Here is a 23,694-nt window from a genome sequence, read left to right as displayed (position 1 = left end):
TTTATTTATCCATGAATTGTGGAAGGATCAAAAGGATTTCTGATGCAGTGTCATTACTCTTTGCTCCTAAAAGCCTGCTGATTGTGTAGCCTGTATGCTAGAGTTGTCTCATAGATTATTATTCTTATTTTTTTTAATGGAGGGAACCCCCTTTTATTTAGTCTTAGAAGTGTGCTATGCCTGGATTCAACAATTAAAATTATATGTAAGACTTACAGTACAGTGCATTTAATTTTCAGACTAGTCTTACAACTGGGTGTACGTTTAGCTGGTGCATCCAGCCCCTGGAGATTTTATTTTTGTACTGCTTAGATATTCAGTTAACTTTAACCTTTTACTTTTGTCAACAATTATTATTTTCTTTCAGATATTTATGAATGTCTTGACCCATCATCAGTGTGTGGGCCGAACGCTAACTGTCACAATTACAATGGAAGTTACTCGTGCTCTTGTTGGGAAGGATATGACATCATTGATGGAAATCAAAGTATTAGTGACAGTAACCCATGCATTGGTACGTTTTTGATATGGTTTCATGATTTGTGCAGATGTTGAGTCATTTTAATTTATAAATATACACTGTTTTTGTTTTGTTATTGAAGATGTGGATGAATGTGTTGAGATTCCTGAGGTCTGTGGTCCAAAATCAATCTGCATCAACACTGAAGGGAGTTACAATTGCTCGTGTATTAGTGGATATAATGTAACAGACCTGAACCTCCCTACGAATATTACTAACCCATGCACAGGTATAATTGACAATTTAAGCTCTTGGGAACCGCTTTGCGGGGACCTTTCTACTTCGAGAAACTTTGAAAATGCCAATGAACTTGGCATGCAGATAATTGCATCTGCCGGCGCCGCCCCGCCGTGCGAGTATTTAATGAGAGGCAGGTGCAGTTATGTGAACCTTTGCATGTTGCACATTTAGCTCTTAAAGTTGGGTAAAAATGTAAAACAAAAATAAGTTAAAACATATTTTTTGTCATGGTTGTTGTTATAGAGAGAGCTGGTGATGGAGCAGTGTTCAAGACACTTTCTTTTGATTCCCACTGTTACACATCTACCAAATAAGTTGTTATGTGTCATACTGTACAAAAAAGTTGCATGTTGCACATCTAGCTGTAAAATAAATTAAAATGTGTTTTTTTTTTGTTCAAATAAGTTGTTATGGGTCCTACTTTACTATCCGTATAGATTCGCCACCAGTTTGATTGGCGTGTGTGGGTCTCAATATATTTTCCTGCTTTTTTGTCCTTAGCCAATCACATGCCTGATTTTAGTCTAGTACTAGTCTAATCCCTGTCCGGGAAACCGCCACTTTCAGATTTATCTGATTTATTTTGTCTCATTCAAAGTTTCTTCTTGATAAAGTTGATGATCTCATTTTTAATTATTTTAAGCATGGAAACTCTTTGTGAATTGCTTTAGTCTGCTCTATGTTTTGTAGATGCCAAAAAAAATCATTTATTTAGTATTTTTCATTTGTTTTTGAAGATGTGAATGAATGTGTTGAGATTCCTGAGATCTGTGGTCCAAACTCAATCTGCAACAACACTGATGGGAGTTATGATTGCTGGTGTATGAGTGGATATAATGTAACCGACCCAAACCTCCCTATAAACATCAGTAACCCATGCAGAGGTATGATTGACATCTCAAGCTCTGCACAATCTATTTATTTTACTGAAAATCCAATTAACTGTAAACTTTTTCTTTTCCAATTCTTTTTATTTAATTTCAGATATTTATGAATGTCTTGACCCATCATCAGTGTGTGGGCCGAACGCTTACTGTCACAATTACAATGGAAGTTACTCGTGCTCTTGTTGGGAAGGATATGACATCATTGATGGAAATCAAAGTATTAGTGACAGTAACCCATGCATTGGTATGTTTTTGATAAGGTTTCATGATTTGTGCAGATGTTGCGTAATTTTTATTTATACATTTTCACTGTTCTTTGTTTTGTTATAAAGATGTGGATGAATGTGTTGAGATTCCTGAGATCTGTGGTCCAAACTCAATCTGCAACAACACTGCTGGGAGTTACAATTGCACATGTGTGAGTGGATATAAAGTAACAGACCTGAACCTCCCTATAAACATCAGTAACCCATGCACAGGTATGATTGACAGTTAAAGCTCTGGACAGTTTGTTACTGTCATTTCTGTGTTTTGCAAAATAAACATTTAAATATTTAAAGGTTTTAACTTTAGATTTATCAGATTTATTTTGTCTCATTCAAAGTGTCTTCTTGATAAAGTTGATCATTTCATTTAAAATTATTTTAAGCATACATAAAACTCTTTGTGAATTTCTTTAGTCTGCTCTATGTTTTGTAGATGCAAAAAAAAAAATGTATCTAATATTTTTTTTTTTTTTTAAGATGTGAATGAATGTGTTGAGATTCCTGAGGTCTGTGGTCCAAACTCAATCTGCAACAACACTGCTGGGAGTTATGATTGCTGGTGTATGAGTGGATATAAAATAACAGACCCAAACCTCCCTATAAACATCAGTAATCCATGCATAGGTATGACTGACAGCTGAAGCTCTGCAGTGTTTATTTATTGTACTGAAAATCCAGTTAACTGTGACCTTTTCCAATTCTTTTTATTTTCTTTCAGATATTTATGAATGTCTTGACCCATCATCAGTGTGTGGGCCGAACGCTTACTGTCACAATTACAATGGAAGTTACTCGTGCTCTTGTTGGGAAGGATATGACATCATTGATGGAAATCAAAGTATTAGTGACAGTAACCCATGCATTGGTATGTTTTTGATAAGGTTTCATGATTTGTGCAGATGTTGAATAATTTTAATTTATAAATATTTACTGTTCTTATTGGTTTGTTTTGTTTTTGAAGATGTGAATGAATGTGTTGAGATTCCTGAGATCTGTGGTCCAAACTCAATCTGCAACAACACTGAAGGGAGTTACAATTGCTGGTGTATAAATGGATATAATGTAACCAACCTAACCTTGCATATAAACATCAGTAACCCATGCAGAGGTATGATTGACAGTTAAAGCTCTAGACATTTTTTACTGTTGGTCCTAGGTTTTGCAAAAATAAACATTTTAAATATTTATGGGTTTTTTTTTCAGATTTATTTTGTCTCATTCACTCTAAAAATGGCTAGGTTATTTTTAACCCTTGCAGGGTAAATATTGAACAGAACACACAGTTGGGTTAAAATGTACCTATTGCATAACAACAATTTAGCATTTGGTCTTTTTAACCCAGCATATCTTCTGTCCAGTATTTACAAGGCATGGGCTAAAAAACAGAAATTTTTAGATTGTTTTTAGATGTCTTGATAAGGTTTTTTATCTGATTTTAAAAAAATGTAAGCATACATAAAAACCTTTGTGAATTGTGTTAGTGTGCTGTATGGTTTGTAGATGCCAACAGCAAACTATCTAATATTTTTCTTATTAAAGATGTGAATGAATGTGATGAGATTCCTGAGGTCTGTGGTCCAAACTCAATCTGCAACAACACTGATGGGAGTTACGATTGCTGGTGCATGAGTGGATATAATGTAACTGACCCAAACCTCCCTATAAACATCAGTAACCCATGCAGAGATATGATTATCAGCTGACCGGCTAAACAGTTAGTATTTTGTATTGCCTGAAAAGTAAGTAAACTGTAACTTGGGATGCACCGATAGGGGGCTTTTTGCAGATACTATAATGATTTTGACCTACCTGTCAATTTCAATATTTGTCTCTTGCTCACTTTTTTAAACATGAAATCATCACAATTTTATCATATTTAAATTTGTGAAGTTGAAAAATAAATACTATAAGGTATTCCAACAAGTTTATTGCTGCATCATTAAATTATTTTTATTAAACATGGATTTGGATATAACTTAACCAATTTCTATTTCATTTCAGATATTTATGAATGTCTTGACCCATCATCAGTGTGTGGGCCGAACGCTTACTGTCACAATTACAATGGAAGTTACTCGTGCTCTTGTTGGAAAGGATATGACATCATTGATGGCAATCAAAATATTAGTGACAGTAACCCATGCATTGGTATGCTTTTGATAAGGTTTCATGATTGGTGCAGATGTTGTTTTGTAATAAACACTTAAAGGCAGGGTAGGCAGGAATTATCTAAAAAATTTTTACAAGTTTGTCTAAACTGTCTTTATATACAAATGCATAATTAAAATGTAAGTTCTCTGAAAAAGAGAGTATAAAACTCGAGTGTCTGTAGACCTCTCAAGACTGTGTTAAACACAGTTAATTATTTCCATTCGGGACGAAACAAATGATTGGCTTGCGCGAATTTCACTCTCTCGCGCGACCATGGCTCCACCCGTTGCTATGGGATCTGCCCAGACATGCCCACATCCGATTGATTTGAACGTGCACAAGGCACTCTAGGAAGAGCAAAATACGGCAGAGAAACAGCATTCACAACTCACAGAGAGTGCATTCACATCTCACAGTACCTGCATATCCAGTCAGCGAATGCAAAAAAGGAATAAACGAAGCAATCAAACGAGAGTAAATATCGCGTGGCTTTTCCTCGAGTCGATGATGCGGTAGCGGTATTGTCTGCGGAGTGTAGTCCCCATCAGAGTCAACAATGCTTTCATCACGGAAACTCTTCCATGCAAAACACTGGCTTAATAGTGAGTACTAAAAGCCATCCGTTTATAAAAGCCATCTGTTTATATTCCTAGTGATAAAGTTAGGTGTATTATTACTTGTGATTGTGACTTGATGTTATTACATGCACCGCGCTCCTTCCTCTCCGCTTGTCTGAGGTAATTCGCGCGTTCATGTGTTTTGGGGGCGTGGCTTTAGAAGAAACCCAGAAGGGAGGGGGTGGAGTGAATGGAAAAATGAGCTGTGTTAAAAACAGTGGTGAGAGGTCTACAGACACTCGATTTTTGTGCTCTATTTTTCAGAGTACTTACATTTTACTTGTGTATTGATATATAAAGACAGTTTAAACAAATTTGTAAAAAACCTCTCCAGACAATTCCTGCCTATCCTGCCTTTAAGAACTTCTTGTCTTTAGGTTGATGCAACATTTTATGTTTTTAAATATTTACTGTATTTGTGTTGGTTTGTTTTTGAAGATGTGGATGAATGTGCTAAGATTCCTGAGGTCTGTGGTCCAAACTCAATCTGCAACAACACTGCTGGGAGTTTCAATTGCTCCTGTATGAGTGGATATAAAGTAACAGACCTGAACCTCCCTATAAACATCAGTAACTCATGCACAGGTATGACTGACACAGCTGAACTTCTAGACAGTTTTTACTGTCAGTTCTAGGTTTTAACACAAGTAAAATTAAATTCTTTAATATTTAATTTTGTTCTCGTACACCTACATTCATGTTTTGTGATTCGTGTTAAGTGCGCTGAATTATAGATAGCAAAAGCAAACAGTTTTTCTAACATTTTTGTCCTTTCTGTGATAAAGATGTGAATGAATGTGATGAGATTCCTGAGATCTGTGGTCCAAACTCAATCTGCAACAACACTGATGGGAGTTACGATTGCTGGTGTATGAGAGGATATAAAGTAACAGACCTGAACCTCCCTATAAACATCAGTAACTCATGCACAGGTATGACTGACACAGCTGAACTTCTAGACAGTTTTTACTGTCAGTTCTAGGTTTTAACACAAGTAAAATTAAATTCTTTAATATTTAATTTTGTTCTCGTACACCTACATTCATGTTTTGTGATTCGTGTTAAGTGCGCTGAATTATAGATAGCAAAAGCAAACAGTTTTTCTAACATTTTTGTCCTTTCTGTGATAAAGATGTGAATGAATGTGATGAGATTCCTGAGATCTGTGGTCCAAACTCAATCTGCAACAACACTGATGGGAGTTACGATTGCTGGTGTATGAGTGGATATAATGTAACAGACCCGAACCTCCCAATAAACATCACTAACCCATGCAGAGGTATGATTGACAGCTGAAGCTTTATACAATTTGTTAGTTTATTACTGTCTGAATAAGTTGTAAACAGTGACCTATTCATATTCCAATTGTTGTTGTTTTTTCAGATATTTATGAATGTCTTGACCCATCATCAGTGTGTGGGCCGAACGCTTACTGTCACAATTACAATGGAAGTTACTCATGCTCTTGTTGGGAAGGATATAAGATCACTGATGTATCTCAAAATATTAGTGACAGTAACCCATGCATTGGTATGTTTTTGATAAGGTTTCATGATATGCACAGACGTTGTTTTGTAATAATCACTTAAGAACTTCAGGGGCCTCATTTATAAAAGTGGACATAAGAACTATCCTACATTTAATCTAAGACCATTTCTGAAATGATCATACGTGTAATTCATAGAAAAGGAGCGTACGCACAAAAAACCTGCGTACGCCTCTTTTCCAGATGTGCAGTTTATAAATCACAAATGATCTTAAAATTGCTCTTAGAACTCCGCCTTCTAAACGCCCCTAATTTAATTCATTAGCATATAAATATTAAATGATCAAAGGCCAAATTCTCTGACTACATTGGCAGTGGTCAAAAAACATCTTTGTTGTTGCTTGCTTAAGTTTTTAATATTTCTAAATTCTAACATGAAAACGTTATTGACATCACGATTAAGGTGATAATTAGTGGACCTTTCAATTCACGTGTTTTACTTTACTTTACAATAAGGTTCATTAGTTAACATAAATGTATGAACTGACATGAACAACCGTGAGCAATTAATTTGTTACAGCATTTTTTCATCTTTGTTAATGTTAGGTAATAGAAATAAAGGTTTTGTCCACGTTAAAACAATTGAATTCGCATTCATAGTACATTAACTAACGTTAACAAGATTTTAATAAAGTATTAGTAATTGTTGAAATTAACATTAACAAAGATTAATAAATGCTGTATAAGTGCAGTTCATTATTAGTTAATGTTAACTAATGTAAGTGTTACCCATTTAAATATATTTTTTACACGTAAACGTAGTATTTGTGTCTTAAACGTTTTGTTTCAGTTTGCCATGCCTCCTGCATGGATTTACAGATGTTTAACATTAAAATCGATGCATGGGAATAATTTATATGAATTTTTTAAATACCCATCCTTAAATGTCGCATGTCCCTTATTGTAGGCTACATCAAGGATTTAAAATGTAGTTCCTTTCACGTCCTTTTAATCATTTAATTCTTTTTTTTACTTTCAATTAATAAGCACGTTTTGTAACATTTACATATGCGTTAAACACGGCGAAACAATTTTGCTGTATTTGTTTTATATGTTTTGAACAGATGACGAACTAGAAAATCATTTCCTGAACCTATGGACACATTTTTGCATCGGAATTGCCATACATTTTAAAATGTCGAAATAGGCCAACACATTTTGTTTAAAATATATTCTAAAACCTTGTTAAATTATTTTGAAGTAGTATGCCTTTCCTTCTTGTTAATTTTCTGTGTGCATCATTGTTGCATGTTTTTTATTATGTTCCTATTCTGAATAAACCAACAGCGCAGTTTGCATGCTTCGTCCTTGTTGCATTAGTTCATTAAGAAAATTCTGAACAGATTTCTGTAGTTCAAACAACTCTGAATTGTAGCTGAGAACGTCATGGCGCACTATTAAAACATTGTCTGGTTTCAATTGGTATCGGGCTTATAATTACAGTTAAATTGTCGGTCGGGTCGGCCGCTACAACGTGTAGGGGGCTTCGGTTATGTTTTTTTTGGCCCAATAAGCTCTAATACAGATGATGCTGGCGCTGTAAAAGTTTCGAATATGCCTACCTGCAATACTGCCACAAGAAAACGTGCGTACGTCGAGTCGGAACCTGATGTGGAGGTAAGTACTTTTCCACGTCAAAGACAAGTTTTATAAATCTGAGTGTTGGAGTGGATTTGAGCGTACGCACGGTCTAAGGTCGAATCTGTGCGTAAAAAACGCTTTATAAATGAGACCCCTTGTCTTTAGGTTGATGCAAAATGTTATGTTTTTAAATATTTACTGTATTTGTGTTGGTTTGTTTTTGATAAAGATGTGGATGAATGTGTTAATATTCCTCCGGTCTGTGGTCCAAACTCAATCTGCAACAACACTGATGGGAGTTACAATTGCTCCTGTAGGAGTGGATATAAAGTAACAGACCTGAACCTCCCTATAAACATCAGTAACCCATGCACAGGTATGACTGACAGCTGAACTTCTAGACAGTTTTTACTGTCAGTCCTAGGTTTTAACACAAGTAAAATTGTTAAAATTCTTTAATATGTTTTTTTTTTTGTACTCCTACATTCATGCTTTGTGATTCGTGTTAGTGTGCTAACATTATTATCTTTGCTGTAATAAAGATGTGAATGAATGTGATGAGATTCCTGAGGTCTGTGGTCCAAACTCAATCTGCAACAACACTGATGGGAGTTACGATTGCTGGTGTATGAGTGGATATAATGTAACAGACCCGAACCTCCCAATAAACATCAATAACCCATGCAGAGGTATGATTGACATCTGAAGTGCTGGACAGTTTGTTAGTTTATTACTTTCTGAATATGTTGTAAACAATGACCTTTTCATATTCCAATTATTGATTTTTTTCCAGATATTTATGAATGTCTTGACCCATCATCAGTGTGTGGGCCAAACGCTTACTGTCACAATTACAATGGAAGTTACTCGTGTTCTTGTTGGGAAGGATATTACATCATTGATGTATATCAAAATATCAGTGACAGTAATCCATGCATAGGTATGTTTTTGATAAGGTTTCATGATATGCACAGATGTTGACTTGTAAAGATCACTTAAGAACTTCTTGTCTTTAGGATGATGCAAAATTTTATGTTTTTAAATATTTACTGTATTTGTGTTGGTTTGTTTTTGAAGATGTGGATGAATGTGCTAAGATTCCTGAGATCTGTGGTCCAAAATCAATCTGCAACAACACTGATGGGAGTTACAATTGCTCCTGTAGGAGTGGATATAAAGTAACAGACCTGAACCTCCCTATAAACATCAGTAACCCATGCACAGATGTGAATGACAGCTGAATTTCTAGACAGTTTTTGCTGTCAGACCTAGGTTTTAACACAAGTAAAAAAAATTCTTTAATATATTTTTTTGTACTCCTACATTCATGCTTTGTGATTCGTGTTAGTGCGCTAACATTGTTGTGTTTTTGTTGCAATAAAGATGTGAATGAATGTGATGAGATTCCTGAGATCTGTGGTCCAAACTCAATCTGCAACAACACTGATGGGAGTTACAATTGCTGGTGTATGAGTGGATATAATATAACAGACCCAACCCTTCCTTTAAGCATCAGTAACCCATGCAGAGGTTTGATTGACAGCTGAAGATTTATACAATTTGTTAGTTAGTACTGTCTGAATAGTGACCTATTCATATTCCAATTGTTGGTGTTTTTTCAGATATTTATGAATGTCTTGACCCATCATCTGTGTGCGGGCCGAATGCTTACTGTCACAATTACAATGGAAGTTACTCGTGCTCTTGTTGGGAAGGATATAACATCACTGATCTATCTCAAAATATCAGTGGAAGAAACCCATGCATTGGTATGTTTCTAAAGTTTCATATAGGGATGTCCTACCCAAGTAAGCACGCTTAATTCTGCTGGATGTTTTAGATTTGAGGTGTCGTAACAATTTGTCAGCTTTGGATGCCATATTGCTGCTACCACTTCTTGAATGCTTGAATTGCGGACATTTCAAGGGTCTGTTTCTGTGCTTTTCAGCCACCATTTGCACTCTGCATTTATAAAAAAACGGTGATCAGGTCCACACATGCAGCCAATTCTGATCTGTTTAAAAAAATTCCTCTATCCCCATGATACCAATGTTTGTGACCGGCTCTGGACTTTTCTAGTTTCATGATTTTCTGGCATAGACATCGATTTTTAAACTTGTCATCTTAAGGTTGTTGCATAATTGTAAATTGTCTGTAATTTTTTTCTATTTTTACATTTGGTTTAAAGATGTGAATGAATGTGTTGAGATTTCTGAGGTCTGTGGTCCAAACTCAATCTGCAACAACACTGCTGGGAGTTACAATTGCTGGTGTATGACTGGATATAATGTAACTGACCTGAACCTCCCTATAAACATCAGTAACCCATGCAAAGGTATGATTGATTGCTTACTGTACACAATAAATCAATGACTACGTTTACATGTACACCAATGATGCGATTATTTCCAATAATCAGAGTAATGACTTAATCGCAGAAAGATGTTTAAATAAATGCAGCACTTCTGCATTCCAAACCACTTCACTTCTGTTTACATGCAATTTTTATATTCTAATTATTTGCTAAATATTGTGCTTATTATTAACACATAGCCTAATGCAGAGCACAAATTATGAACTCACATACAGGTGTGTTACTGGCCACTTACATTCAATGACAAACACGTTCCTATGGACATATTTCATTATTCAGTGCCTCAAAGGAAACAGAAATATTTTTACAATACCTATAATGGTTTAAAATGCTGCTGTCACGGTCTTGCTTCAAATAAAAGAACTAGAACTTTGCGCGGATGAAGGCAGACTGCTGACAGCAAGTTGAGTTGACAGAGTTCAGGGAAAACTTCCTAATGTCAAGTTTTAAATGAATTTGCCCTTAAGGTGCGTTATAATAATACATGTGCACTCCATTTAGTGCGGTATAGGTAGATGCGATTAAAGTGTTAAAGGACAATGGTTTTGCTTTAAAGCGCATACTGTGCCCAATTTAATATTATTACATATAACAGAATGAGCAGTACTTAAGAACTTGAGATTTCACTAATATCTAATGCAAAGAAGAATCAAAATCTACAGTGAAACCTCCAACTACAGTGAAACCACCAACTACAGTGAAACCATCAACTACATTGAAATCACCAGCATCAACTACAGTGAAACCTCCAACTACAGTGAAACCACCAACTACAGTGAAACCATCAACTACATTGAAATCACCAGCTGCAACTACAGTGAAACCACCACCACCAGCTACATTAAAGCCACCATCACCTACAGTCAAACCACCAACAGGTATGTACAGTACTATAAAAATAATGAGAGACACCACAAATGTAGTTCTTAACATAGGTTCGGGAGGAGCCTAAAAATTCAGGACTGTTAATCATCATCATGGGCGTATACAGCATTCAGGCCTGCGCAAATGGTCCAGCTGCAATTTTTCTGGCAGAGCCCTGCTCTGGCTGTTTTCCCAACCTGCTTCATGTTCTCATCTTCATGGTTTTATGTGCTTTTTGAAGTATCACATTAAAAACGAGTTATGGAAATGCCAAATTTTTAATAAAAATCCCTTAATTCGCAAGTTTTAATGCTCGCTTGAGGTGGTTTTGGACTCATGCGAATCATGGTAGATGGAAATGCAACTGCCAAATAAATTGCAATGTAGCGAACATTAAACCCACGGCACTGACCGTCTGCTGTTCCCGCTAATGTTGTCTTTACCATATGGGCTTGGCGTCATCTTAATGTCCTTGCTGCTAGTGCATGCATGAAAAAATTGTGCATTTCTTGTTTCTGTGCACAGCATTCAGTTTGGCTATATAAAGCTGCAAATAAATAAATAACTTGCCCCATCTTGACTACATGCAGTCATGTTTCCATTTCCCAAGCATGCCTTATTTTATTTAGTGTTGGGTTCTAGTCACCAATACCGTCTTTCGCTCGACCAACTTGATAGAAACGCACCTAATTCACATCTGTTTCTCAGTTTTCTGTGAATTTTGAAAGATTTGCTTTATGTTTGGATGGTAACCCAGCCTGTTGATCATTATCGCCCACTCCAGCAAACTCATCCATATGTATAGGTATTATGACATGCCGAAATGTGTCACCAGAAAAATGATTTCCTGAAGCTCAAACATTGAGCTTTATTTCATAAACTGGCTTTATTTCATAAACTTCTGGCTCTGCTTACTGACTTTCTTAAGCCAATTGCATTTTTACTCGTGATCAATTAATCTTCGTTTTGTGATCGGTTCTCACAAGTAATTTTCTCTTTCTCTTTTTTGGCAATTGGACAAGAGAGAGTTACTGATGTGCCTTGCGCTCGCAAACCGAGGGCACAGTCAATTGTGTAATAAATTTAGCTGATCTGCATTATATGCTTTGGCAGAGCTCCTGCCTGGGTGTTCAGAGGCGCTATTTCAAACACAAACAGTGCCGTGCTAGCTGCAAAGCCAAGTGAATCAAGTCTTTGGACTTCGACCTCACAACTTACGATTTATAACAACCGAGAAACTCTGCATTTATTTCTGCCTTAAATTGACTGACCACAGATGCATATGTCATTAAAAAGTTCTGCAAGGCCATTCTGTTCCAGTTTTAATCTTTTTATTCATTTGTTAACATTTATTTTGACAAGAAACCCTGGGATCATTAGCCTTTCTTTACCTGCCCACCAGCAGCAAAGGTAAGCTGCATGCTCTTGCAAAGTCTGAGTTGGGTTCCGCTGGACCCACCGTGTCCCAATCTTTTAACACAGTCATCTACAGTAAGCAGATAAGCCTAGGAAATAGTCACAAGATGCTCTCATATAGCGTTTTTCTCTTATAGAAATGTATCATAAATAAATATAAAAATCTTTTTTTCCAAAATTGTGTTTGTGATCGCGTTTTCAATGTGCGTTTGTTCTTGTGCGGCTTATTTGTCAACAAAAATCTAATGAATATGTTAGCTAGTTATTGATAAGCCTCTAACAAACTTTCGCACATGCACATTGATTTCAGCAGTAATTTTGTCACGCTCATACTAATGCAGTAGTGATCCCAGCTGATTGCTCTCTCATTTAACAGTCGCCGTTGCTTTTTCTCCATACTTAAGTAGCGATCTTATCCCGCTCACACTACCACAGTAGAGATCAGAGGCGTCATGCCCATTCAAACTTAGGGGGCACCTGCTTATTTGATTTTGCATCCAACCTCAAAATCAAATAAGCGTCCATTAATCTGTTATTTGACTTTTAATCTGTTTAATATGCACAATATTATACATTCTGTGCTGCATCCTTGTCACTTTTCGGAGATTTTCGCCGTTTTGATAGTGTTTTGATCATGTTACATTACTTTTATTCTGGCGGCAGCTGGCGCTGCAGTCAGCGCAGTCGCAGACGTCATCAGCTTCTGGGCGCGCTCACGAGCTCTCTGCTGTTGCTGGCTTGCTGCTGCGTTTGGCTATCTGAGGAATTAAAACATGTTAGAAACGCTCACAACATTTCCAAACCCCAGTACGGTAATGTGCAGTTAACCTCCTCTGTGTAGAAAATTTATGGTTTTAAATGTGACCGTCTCAACGTTATATTAGTAGAGATTCATCTTCTTGGCACAACGCCAAAGTTCACCAGAGTTCACGCAGGAGCGGAATCTCACATGCTCACATGAGGTAAAATTTAATGCAAAAATCCGTTCCTCTAATAATTTTATCTAAACATATTTTTTTAAATCATTATTGAACATTAAAATCAATCACGTGGCTATAGCTTATGTCATTTTCGTTGTTTATATACTTTATGGATTTAAAATTACATACATTTTATATGATAATGCAGTTGTTGTGCAAAATGCATTAATGACACAATTAAACAAGCCATTAAGACTTAAAAAAACATGCCGTTTCAGATGTAAATATGATGCAAATGTGTCATCATTCCGATTGAATAGTATTTGATATTAAAGTTAGTCATCACTCTTATTTTGGAGGTTTTTGCATGAAAGCAGGGGTTTTCAGATTGTTAGAAATGTAAGTGCCATGGAAAAGACTGAAAGCTCTATAATATTTCGTTTGATGTCTGTGTATGCACAAATTTCTGTGAGCTGTTGACACTGTGCCCCCTTAAAAAAAAATTGGTGCATGACGCCCCTGGTAGAGATTCACCCTTGCTCCCACAGGAGCCCCAGGCAGCTCTGGTGCAGAGCTCTCTTCAAGGACAGCAAGACAAGTTTGTTTACCATTAATCATTAAGACCTGAATGCACAGGCAAACAAGTAAAATATATATTTGATGGTGTTGAATATTCACCATACTATATGTTTAAAAGTGTCCTAAACAACATGATCTCTTGGAAAGTTGTGTTATAATCATGCAAAATTTTAGCAATGTATTTGTGTCCATAGCACAAAATTCTTTATAGAAATTAGTCCGAGTGTAACGCAAAAGACATTTGTGCTCAAGGCACGAAAAAAAGCTTAATTTCGTGCAATAGACACAAATAAATGTATCAAATTTTGCGTGCCTATAACACGACTTTCTGTGAGATCAGTCTGGTCCTTAATGTTAATGAATTCTAATGATTTAATTTTTAAAAGTCACACTATTATACTATTAATATTTCTTTTTCTGATAATATTTGTTTTTCCTATAATATGGAAGTCAATGGTTACAACCAGCTGTGTGCATACCATAATTTATCAAAATATCTTAATTTGTGTTCATCAGAAAAAAGAAATTAAATTCAGGTTTAGAACAACATGAGGATGAGAAAATTATGACACATTTTTTTTCATTTGGGTGAACTATCCATTTAAAATAACTAAAGTTCAGGAAAGAAAATTTAAAAAATACTAGAAACTTGTAACTGGGTAAAAACAATAAAACATGACATTTTACATTGATTATAACTTTTTTAATGATGTTCTTGATTTTTCTCAAATGGGTTTCAAATGCACTTTAAAGTACAGTATGAAGATGTTTAGTTTTACTAGTGAGGATTTTTGTTCAAGTCTGTTGATACTATCCACACATTTTATTCATTTATTAATTTATTTATTTATTTTTGTTTTTTAGTTATTAAAATGGCAATGAGAATAAATCTAATTTTTGACACCAGTCTCACCAACAAAGCTGATCCAAAGTACATATTATATGTACAACTCATTACATCCGCAGTGAGTATTACATGTTTCATATACTAATATATTAACTGTTTTGTGTATTTTTTGATCGCTTTAAGATTATAAAAATAACAAGATTTATCCTGTTTACGGTCATTTCACTAAAGCAGCCCAGAGAAATTCAATTTTGTCTCAATGATTTTATGTCTACATACATTTCACTTTATTTGAATATTTTGCTTTATTGTTGTTAGTACTCTACACATACCTTAATGTACATTAATTCCTTTTGTTTTTTACAGATTGAAAATAGTTACAAGAATCTGCCCAACTTCATTAAAGGTTCAGTAATAGTCATTGGCTTCAGGTATGACAGTGTACTTGTACATCACTTGAAAGGTGATGTTGTCTTTAATTCTTGTGTTAATCCAGTGTCATCTTATTGCCATGGTTTGTGTTTTTCTCCATAGGTCTGGTAGCATAATAGCAGACTACACGATTAATGCAACCAACAATAATCTGGATGTTTCATCAGTAAACACACAGGTTTCAGACACTCTAGCAGCTCAAGGAATCCCCTTAGCTCAGGATGCTTTTTCTGAAAATGGTATGAAATCATAAAATATTCATATTTCTGAATGTTATGTTATTATGAGCATTTAAAAATTACTGAAGGTGAGATGAGCTGTATTGCTTTTACTTTCAGTGGAAACTGGTCTGACAAACAGAGATAAGTTTTTTCCTCAGCAAAATGTGGAACTGAGGTGTACGCGTCCAAATTCTGTTGTGGGAGCAATAAAATGGAGTGTGAATGAAAAAGATCTTGCAGGAAACAGTGCAAAATACACCATTACAAGTGACGACAATGGTAGCACTCTCATTGTAAAAAATGCAACTGAAAGTGACAGTGGTGAGTTATGTGATTTGTCTTTGTCTGTCAGTATAGTCTTATAAAGCCTCCCTACTGCTGAAAAGAAATAAAAGTTTACCAAAGTTTTATCTCAGTATAACATTATGAAGCTGCTATAGTCTAACTGCCTAGTTGCACATTGGAAAATTCTTAAATTAACCAAACGGACTAGAATTGACTGATAAATAACACATATGTATTGTTGTCTTTGTTCACTTGCAGGTAGATACTCATGTATCATAGAAAGGTCCACAATACCTTACATTCAGTGGCAAACCGTTACTATTAAACCACTTCCTAATATTATAGTGGACAAAACTGATATAAAGCTTCAGTGTAAAGACCAGACTGTCCAACTGAAATGCTGTGCAGATGGTTACACAGTTGAGTGGATTTCTAGTGGTGCCACAAAGGATTCAGGTTGGGCGGACAATTATATTTTTATAAAAGCTTTTCATCTGCTGTTATTAGTGCCAATTCTAATGCATTTGGTTTCAAGAGTCCAAATTGAAACTTTAGGATTCAAAATCAAACGTATATTTGAGAATAAAATTTAAATATATCTGTATCTTTAAACCTGTATAGAATTGCATGTTACTTATGTATATCTTTACATAAGTTAAAGGTCAAAATGACGTTGCCTGTGAAATCAGTCCAACTTATAAATTATTATAATAAGCATATTGCAAATTGCAGTACGCTGTGGAAACTGCTCACTGCTCAGTGACAGATTTTTGCTTATTTAAAACCAAAGAAGTTATGGATTGCAGCTTTAAAACTACAATTTGTAGGATCTACTCCCATCTATTGGTGAAATTCTATATGACAACCGACTGAATATTACTTTCTACCCTACCCCACACATTCGGAGCACGTTTTAACTACTACAGTGGCCGCTTCATGCCAAGGTTAACATGACTTCCAGTACAAAGCAAAAGCAATGAAAAATAATTACAATTTACAGTGTCATTTGGCTGTGATTCGTCATAGCAGATTTAAGTTAAACATGGAAAAAGTCAGATTTTCATGATATGTCCGCTTTAAATCACAGACAAAAAGCAACCATAAATGAAGCTTACACACTTCTTTTTCATCGACGCAAGGAAAAATATTATATGAAGTGGACGAGAGAGACACATTACGTTTACATCTGGTATTTAAATCCGTCTCTTTTATCCACTTTCGACCGCTTCTCTCCAGATTACTGAGGGGATGGTCTGTGGACGAGTCCCTCTCCTGTCATTTAAACATGAGCGGGGGTAATGACGGGTTTAAATGGACGCATATTATGTCAGAGTCCACTGCTTGTGTTATAAGCAAACATGTTACACAATGTTTTCTCTGTGTATATGTAAGAGCTTTCTCTGATATTGCTGAAATAAGATTGCGCAGCTTTCACACTCTTGTAAAATGAAACTAATGAAAGACGTGCAGATCAGCCACTTTAGTTTTATCAATGAAAGGCTAAAAATAGCGCTGTACATGTGTTCGTGCTAGAGGTCAGAAAAGATGTAAAACATTGATCTCAGTACCTCAGATTACATAAATGGGCGGAGAGACGGCGTGTGGCTGTTCGAACACATGTGCATTTACACTAACAAGACATTGTTACAGTGTTACAGTTAGCTATAGTTTGCCAAGGAACTATAAAACTTTGAGTTTACACCAAAGACTGTATAGATTTAAACGAATATAGTGAAATTGGCTGTGGAGAAGATAAAAAGCAGGCAACTTTGGCATCCCTTGAGCCTCATGATCTTGAAAACTAAGATTAACGTTACTCCGATATTTGGTCTTGTTGTTTTTCCTGTTGCGTTGTCGTTTTAATTCTCTTTTTCGCTTCCTTGGTGACTTGTTTTAATGTCCTCGAGAACAGGTCTTCAACAGGCTTTCAAATCTGCCTCAAATCAAAGCATTAGGTCACGGGTTCCTCGCGGTGCGGCTGTTTCTCAATCCGAAGGCTTTCAGTCTACGCAGGTCGCATATGCAGGCTGCATACATCATCAAGCCTGGTTTATTTAAGTAAACTGAGCATTACATTCACAAGTAATAAGCATATTATATCAATTTACAATTAACTAAGAATAACTGTCAGCTTTATAATTGTTAATATTCTGAAATAAGACTGTCTTGATGGCATATGCTGCCTACAAATGCAAGCTTGGGAGGCTTCAGCTTCAGTTGAGAAGCGGCCAGCGTGAGTGTAGTCTGAAAGCGCGAAAGGCTTGAATTTCAGGAATGTCCCTCGTCGGCGAATGTATTTCAAAGATGGAGGCACAACAGGGATTCAGCCATTCGAGCGACTCGCTTGTATGTATTCTAAAAAGCAGATTCTACATTTACGAGAATACTTTGATTAGTAGGTGGAAGTAATTACACATGAATGAGCACATATTTTTGAAAGAACACATGGGTTTTTCCTAAGAATTAACTAAAAAAAATACAGTGTAGCTTTAAGAAATTACTGTAGAAAAGATTTAGGTAAAGAAATGTGGTAAAGTCAGTCATTAATCACCTGTGTTGGGAGAAAGGTGTGTTATCTGATAACATTTTGTCAAAGTTTGTGGAAGAGATGAAATAGAAGATGATTTTCATTGGTGCTTTCCTTTCAACCCCATTTTACTGTATGTGTTACTTAAACATTTGTATTTGCCTGGTTTCTGCAATTAGGATCTAGCTGCATCACATTAAATCATGAAATCTTAAACACAAAGTGTGGGTCTAAAGAAAAACTCACATGCCGACTAAAGGACATGCCAGAATTACAAACATTCGTTTATAGCAACAGGACAGTCCAAGTTCAGACAGTCAGTGGTGAGCATTAAATCTCTTTACTCTACATGAAGTATCAAGTTTGTTTTTCTGATTATATTATAAATAAATGACTAAAATACTTTCTTTGTTTTACAGAGTTTGACTGTATAAATAACACGCTTGGAGTTGGAAAAATAGGTGACATTGTTACGGGCCTGTGTGAAAATGGCCTGGAAGGCCTCATTACTTATGAATGTCAACAGAAAAATGTCACAAATGAATGGACAGAAGTACAGAGAGATTGTGTTGTTAAAGCTGTCAAAGACCTTAAGAGGAGATCTGAGGTAATCGATTAATCACATTGATTTACACATGAAAATTTTTAATAATACATATTTCTAGTATTAACATTTCTTCTTATTTTGTAATGAAGGTTTTAGGTGTAAATGATATCCCAGTGTTTATGACAGATCTCAGTAACACTGCAGTGCAGAATAATACTGCAATAACACAATCTCCTGACACTGTCCAAACCATTGTTGGCATACTTCACACAATTGCTGGTATCTCACAAACTATTACCATCAGTCAACCTGTGATGGAGGTATGTGTATTTAGGTTTATATGCAAATATATTGTACAGTATTAAAGGTAGGGTAACACATTTGATCCTAAAACATTTTTAGTTATGCTGGTTAAAAGTCTTTTCACATCCTGATAGCAATCACTGTGTTAAGTTGTTTAAATGTATTTGTAGAAATGTATCTCATCTGTGAAAGGCATAGGACCAAAAAATGTTCAACCAATCATAGATTTCGGTCCGAACGGACGTAAGCGTAATTTGAATGCCCACCGCGCAGCTAGTCCACGCAGACACCATACGTCGTCGGCCCGTTCACGTGCGCTCACCTACTCTGCGTCCCGGACCGCCTGCTTCCATACTATGAAGTAGGCGAAAAGCACTACTTCTCATGCTCTTTGCCTACTGTGTAGTATGGAAGTAGGCGGTTTGGGACGTAGCGCTACTGTCTGTAAACAGTGAGAATGGCAAACGTTTCTGCTGAATTGACAACCTGCTCAGGAGCCTCAAAACAAAAGACATCTTTTATAACAACAACAGCAAAAACTGTCTGGATCAGCAAAGAACAAAAACCCAAATGAACATCGGTAACTTTACTGCTTTACCACGAGATTCAAACAGCTGCAGGAGGCAAAGGGTCTGAAAAGGTCGTTGCACTGTTTATTTTGGTAAGGTAGGTACGCGATTTTTTCTATTGAGATGGATTCAGATATTCTACTTTGATGAAACATTGTGTTGCTTATGAAATTTGTGTTCGTTTACGGATTAGCGTAACGATATAGCTACTACGTCTACACAACCGAAAGTGTGCTTTAACTATTTCTGATGTAAACCAGTTGTTTATGTTGGTTATTTTGGAAATGTTATTCACTTTGTACTGCAAAGTTTTCTCACTGGTGAATGAGACATGAGATGCGACCGTCTGATCTGTGCGTGTTCATGTGTTTTGAAAGAGGCGTGACTTTGGATGGCGATTTGACTGGAAGTTGGGATCATGATTTCATTGCTAGACGGCTACCATTAGCATTTTTCAAAATGTGATACCCTACCTTTAAAGCTTTTCCAATCATCTATCTACAGTCATATTGCACATCATATACTCTGATGAAACAACTTATTGTGATTATCTTGAAACAAAATGTCTTAATTGAAAAGATCTGTTTGATAGATTTAATTTAATTCTTGGGCTGCCACATTTGTATTGCATACATTTTTTGAGCATTTCTGCTTGTGTTTTGTTCATCATTGTACTAATCATGATATTCATTTCCAGAATTTTCTTAAAACAGTGGACATCATTGTATCAGATGCATCTAAAAACACATGGACAGAATTGAACAATAACAACAAAACAGAAAACAAAAGCACTGAACTTCTTCAAGCTATTGAGACTATAAGTGATCGTCTCTCAAATAATAATTTTACAATAAATGAAACCTCCATTCAGCTAAATAGAGCACTAATTACAAACTCATTCACTGGATCATCTTCACTGCCAAACTCAACTACTCAGATTGTGATACCAAAGGTTCTTAAACCGACCCTCATAACCACTATTATCTTCACAAAACTTGATAATGTTTTACCAACTCGAAATACTTCTAATAATGACAACAAGACATCAGAAAACCAAATCAATGGAGACGTGGTTGTTGTTAGAGTTAATAACGCAATTAGCAACATTTCATTTGCTTTCGATACCACAAATACATCATTGAAAAATCCTCAGTGTGTCTTCTGGAACTTTTCTCTGGATCGATGGGATTCCTCTGGATGTAAACTCAAGCGCTCAGAGAATAACATGGTTACATGTGAATGCGACCACACAACCTCTTTTTCAATCCTGATGTCACCGTTTGCAAATGATAGCCCTGCCTTAGCCTATATCACATACATTGGTGTAGCTATTTCAATAGCCAGCTTGATTCTGTGCCTCATCATTGAGATAATTGTGTGGAAGTCAGCAACAAGAAATGACACGTCGTACATGCGTCACGTCTCAATAGTCAACGTCGCTGTGTCGCTGCTGATCGCAAACATCTGTTTTATCATCGCAGCTGCAATTGCAGAACAAGAACAACCAACCTCAGTGGGTCGCTGCAGTCCAGTAGTTTTCTTCATGCACTTTTTTTACCTGGCTGTTTTCTTCTGGATGTTCATTTCAGCACTTTTGCTCCTTTACCGCACCGTCATGGTCTTTTCTCAGATGTCAAGAACTATTATGATGGTCATTGCCTTCATGGTTGGCTATTGTGCACCTTTGCTCATAGCGGTTATTACTGTCGCATCCACAGCTGGACCTCAACACTATGTCACAAAAGAAAATGCATGTTGGCTGAACTGGTTTGAATCTAAAGCCCTGCTGGCATTTGTGATTCCAGCTCTGACCATTCTTGCCTTTAACCTCCTGGTTTTGATTGTGGTTGTGTGTAAGATGATAAGAAGAGGAGTTGGTGCTACAACTCATGCTGATGAAAAACACACTCTTTCGGTTATTGCCCGATGTGTGGCCATTCTGACTCCTCTCTTTGGTCTAACATGGGGATTTGGCATTGGAACCATGGTTACGCGTGAATTAGGCATTCATGTGGTGTTTGCGCTCCTCAATTCACTGCAGGTAACCTCAACCTTCTGTCTGCATTTTTTTTACTTTATTGTAAATTAACATTGTGTGTGCGTTGTGTTTTCTTTACAAATAATATTACTGCAATAATCATACACAACAATATTTAATTTTCCCTTAGGGATTCTTTATTTTGGTGTTTGGAGTGCTTCTAGACAGCAAGGTATGAGTTTTTTGTTGCAGTGTATATGATTGTGGTCATAGTTCAAATATAAGATTCATGAATAAGCGGTAAAAATTTTAATTTAATGACACACAGTTGTATCAACAAACTGAATATCATTTTGTCATTCTATAATTGCAGATCCGTGAGATATTGGCAGGAAAGTTGTCACTGAGGAACCTTACCAGCTCCAACCGTACCAGGAGTAAATGTCAAAGCACTACACACCCATCAGTTCTCCTTAACATCAGTGTTATGTGCTTTAATGGTCTCAGCTTTGTTGCCACATTAAAAATGTATTTACTGTAGTTCACATCTGATATGTCTATATTACAGAGCACTACTGCAGGACCATCTTCAAGTGCACTGGATTTTTTCAGAAGGAGAAGAAGTAAGTAAATGTTTGTGTGTGTGGAATTGCGATGGATTAAATAAGCCATTATTAATACAAGTAGACTTGAATACATGAAGTAACATAAAAATTTGATTTACAGATGTGTACAACGTATCTGTAGCAAATGCTTCCTCGGGAGCTACGTCTTCAAACAGCTCCAGTGATGCATATAATTCATTTAATCCTTAACTACTTCATGATCTAATGCCAGAAGACCTTTACAAAACCTGTTTCCTTTCTGTGTCTGTTACCTGCTTTCATCTTTCATGATAAATACAAAAAAAGTGTATGGGGTGCTATTGGGTATTTCGTTTTTCAAAATACAAACAAAGCTGTGTAACTATTGTAGAAGTATATTATTCATACTGTATCATCTTTCTGTCATAAATTAAAGTCAAATCATGCCAGTAATCATAGTTAATTAATTGGTAATTATTAATAAATGAATTTTAAATTGACCTTTTAACAAGATATAACTGTCTTACCTACACTGTCTTGTTTTCAAACAATCACCAATAATAAAATTTTAAATGTTATAATAGATAATAGTGTCTTTTTATTTTGTATTTACTCGTATTATCTTTTAAAAAAAGGCATATCATGATAATCTGACTTTTTCCATGTTTAAGTGCTATAATTGGGTCCCCAGTGCTTCTATCAATCTAGATGTGAAAAGATCAACCCAGTAAGCACTTAGTTTTGGTAAACCATTCTCTGCAAGCATGTGAAAAAATAGGTTATTGAAATGTGGCTCCCCTTGTGATGTCAGAAGGGGATAATACCACCTCTTAATCTGCACTATCCAACCACGACACTGACATTTAGTGCCGAGATCAACTCATTTGCATTTTAAAGGACGCACCCAAAAACGACACATTTTTGCTCACAGCTACAACGTGGTAATTTTAACATTTTGTAAAAAAATTATCTATATGGTATTTTGAGCTAACTTCAGATACAAACTCTGGGGACACCAAAGATTTATTTGAAATCTGAAAAAAAATCTTGTGAAATGTCCCCTTTGAAGGTGAGCAAGAATGTTAAACTGTATTTACCTTGTCATAGCTGAATTATTAGAGCTGTGTATATGGTAATGACATATCATGAGCCTCAAACAGTAATGTTTCCTCATTCTTATGTAAATCTGGGTGAACATAACTCGAGTAATGCTTTGTTGCCATGTGAAGTCCCTCAGGGTTCCATCTTGGCCCCTTTTTTCTCTCTATATGCTCCCTCTTGGCTCAATTTTTAGAAAATACTGTATGTCATTCCACTGCTATGCGGATGACACTCAGGTTTATTTGCCTGTCAAACTAAATTCTGTTGGTCTTGAGTCTCTTATGGCATGTCTGGCTGATGTAAGGGCTTGGCTTTCCTTAAATTGTTTAATTTTGAATG

At 36.0% G+C, this 23,694-nt stretch overlaps 2 protein-coding genes across 2 annotated transcripts; both read left to right on the top strand.

Moving 5' to 3' along the window:
• Positions 1-5,615: 5,615 nt before the first annotated feature.
• LOC141350294 (uncharacterized) lies at positions 5,616-8,514 on the top strand. Its single transcript, XM_073855384.1, has 5 exons — positions 5,616-5,652; positions 5,814-5,960; positions 6,065-6,211; positions 8,038-8,184; positions 8,351-8,514. The coding sequence occupies exons 1-5, from the start codon at positions 5,616-5,618 to the stop codon at positions 8,512-8,514; spliced, it is 642 nt and encodes a 213-aa protein (XP_073711485.1).
• A 681-nt stretch (positions 8,515-9,195) lies between these two features.
• LOC129429184 (adhesion G protein-coupled receptor F4) lies at positions 9,196-22,842 on the top strand. Its single transcript, XM_073856225.1, has 17 exons — positions 9,196-9,338; positions 9,431-9,577; positions 9,997-10,143; positions 10,827-11,060; positions 14,826-14,926; positions 15,175-15,239; positions 15,343-15,479; positions 15,579-15,782; positions 16,005-16,202; positions 18,453-18,596; positions 18,693-18,880; positions 18,970-19,140; positions 20,390-21,733; positions 21,861-21,902; positions 22,044-22,108; positions 22,241-22,293; positions 22,397-22,842. Exons 1-17 carry the CDS (start codon positions 9,278-9,280, stop codon positions 22,483-22,485), a joined length of 3,390 nt encoding a protein of 1,129 aa, XP_073712326.1. The 5' UTR covers positions 9,196-9,277; the 3' UTR covers positions 22,486-22,842.
• Positions 22,843-23,694: the final 852 nt, after the last annotated feature.

Source organism: Misgurnus anguillicaudatus, chromosome 18, assembly GCF_027580225.2.
Source record: "Misgurnus anguillicaudatus chromosome 18, ASM2758022v2, whole genome shotgun sequence".
Lineage (NCBI taxonomy): Eukaryota > Metazoa > Chordata > Actinopteri > Cypriniformes > Cobitidae > Misgurnus > Misgurnus anguillicaudatus.
The sequence above is the reverse complement of the archived record's forward strand: the minus strand, read 5'-3'. Positions and strand labels throughout refer to the sequence as shown.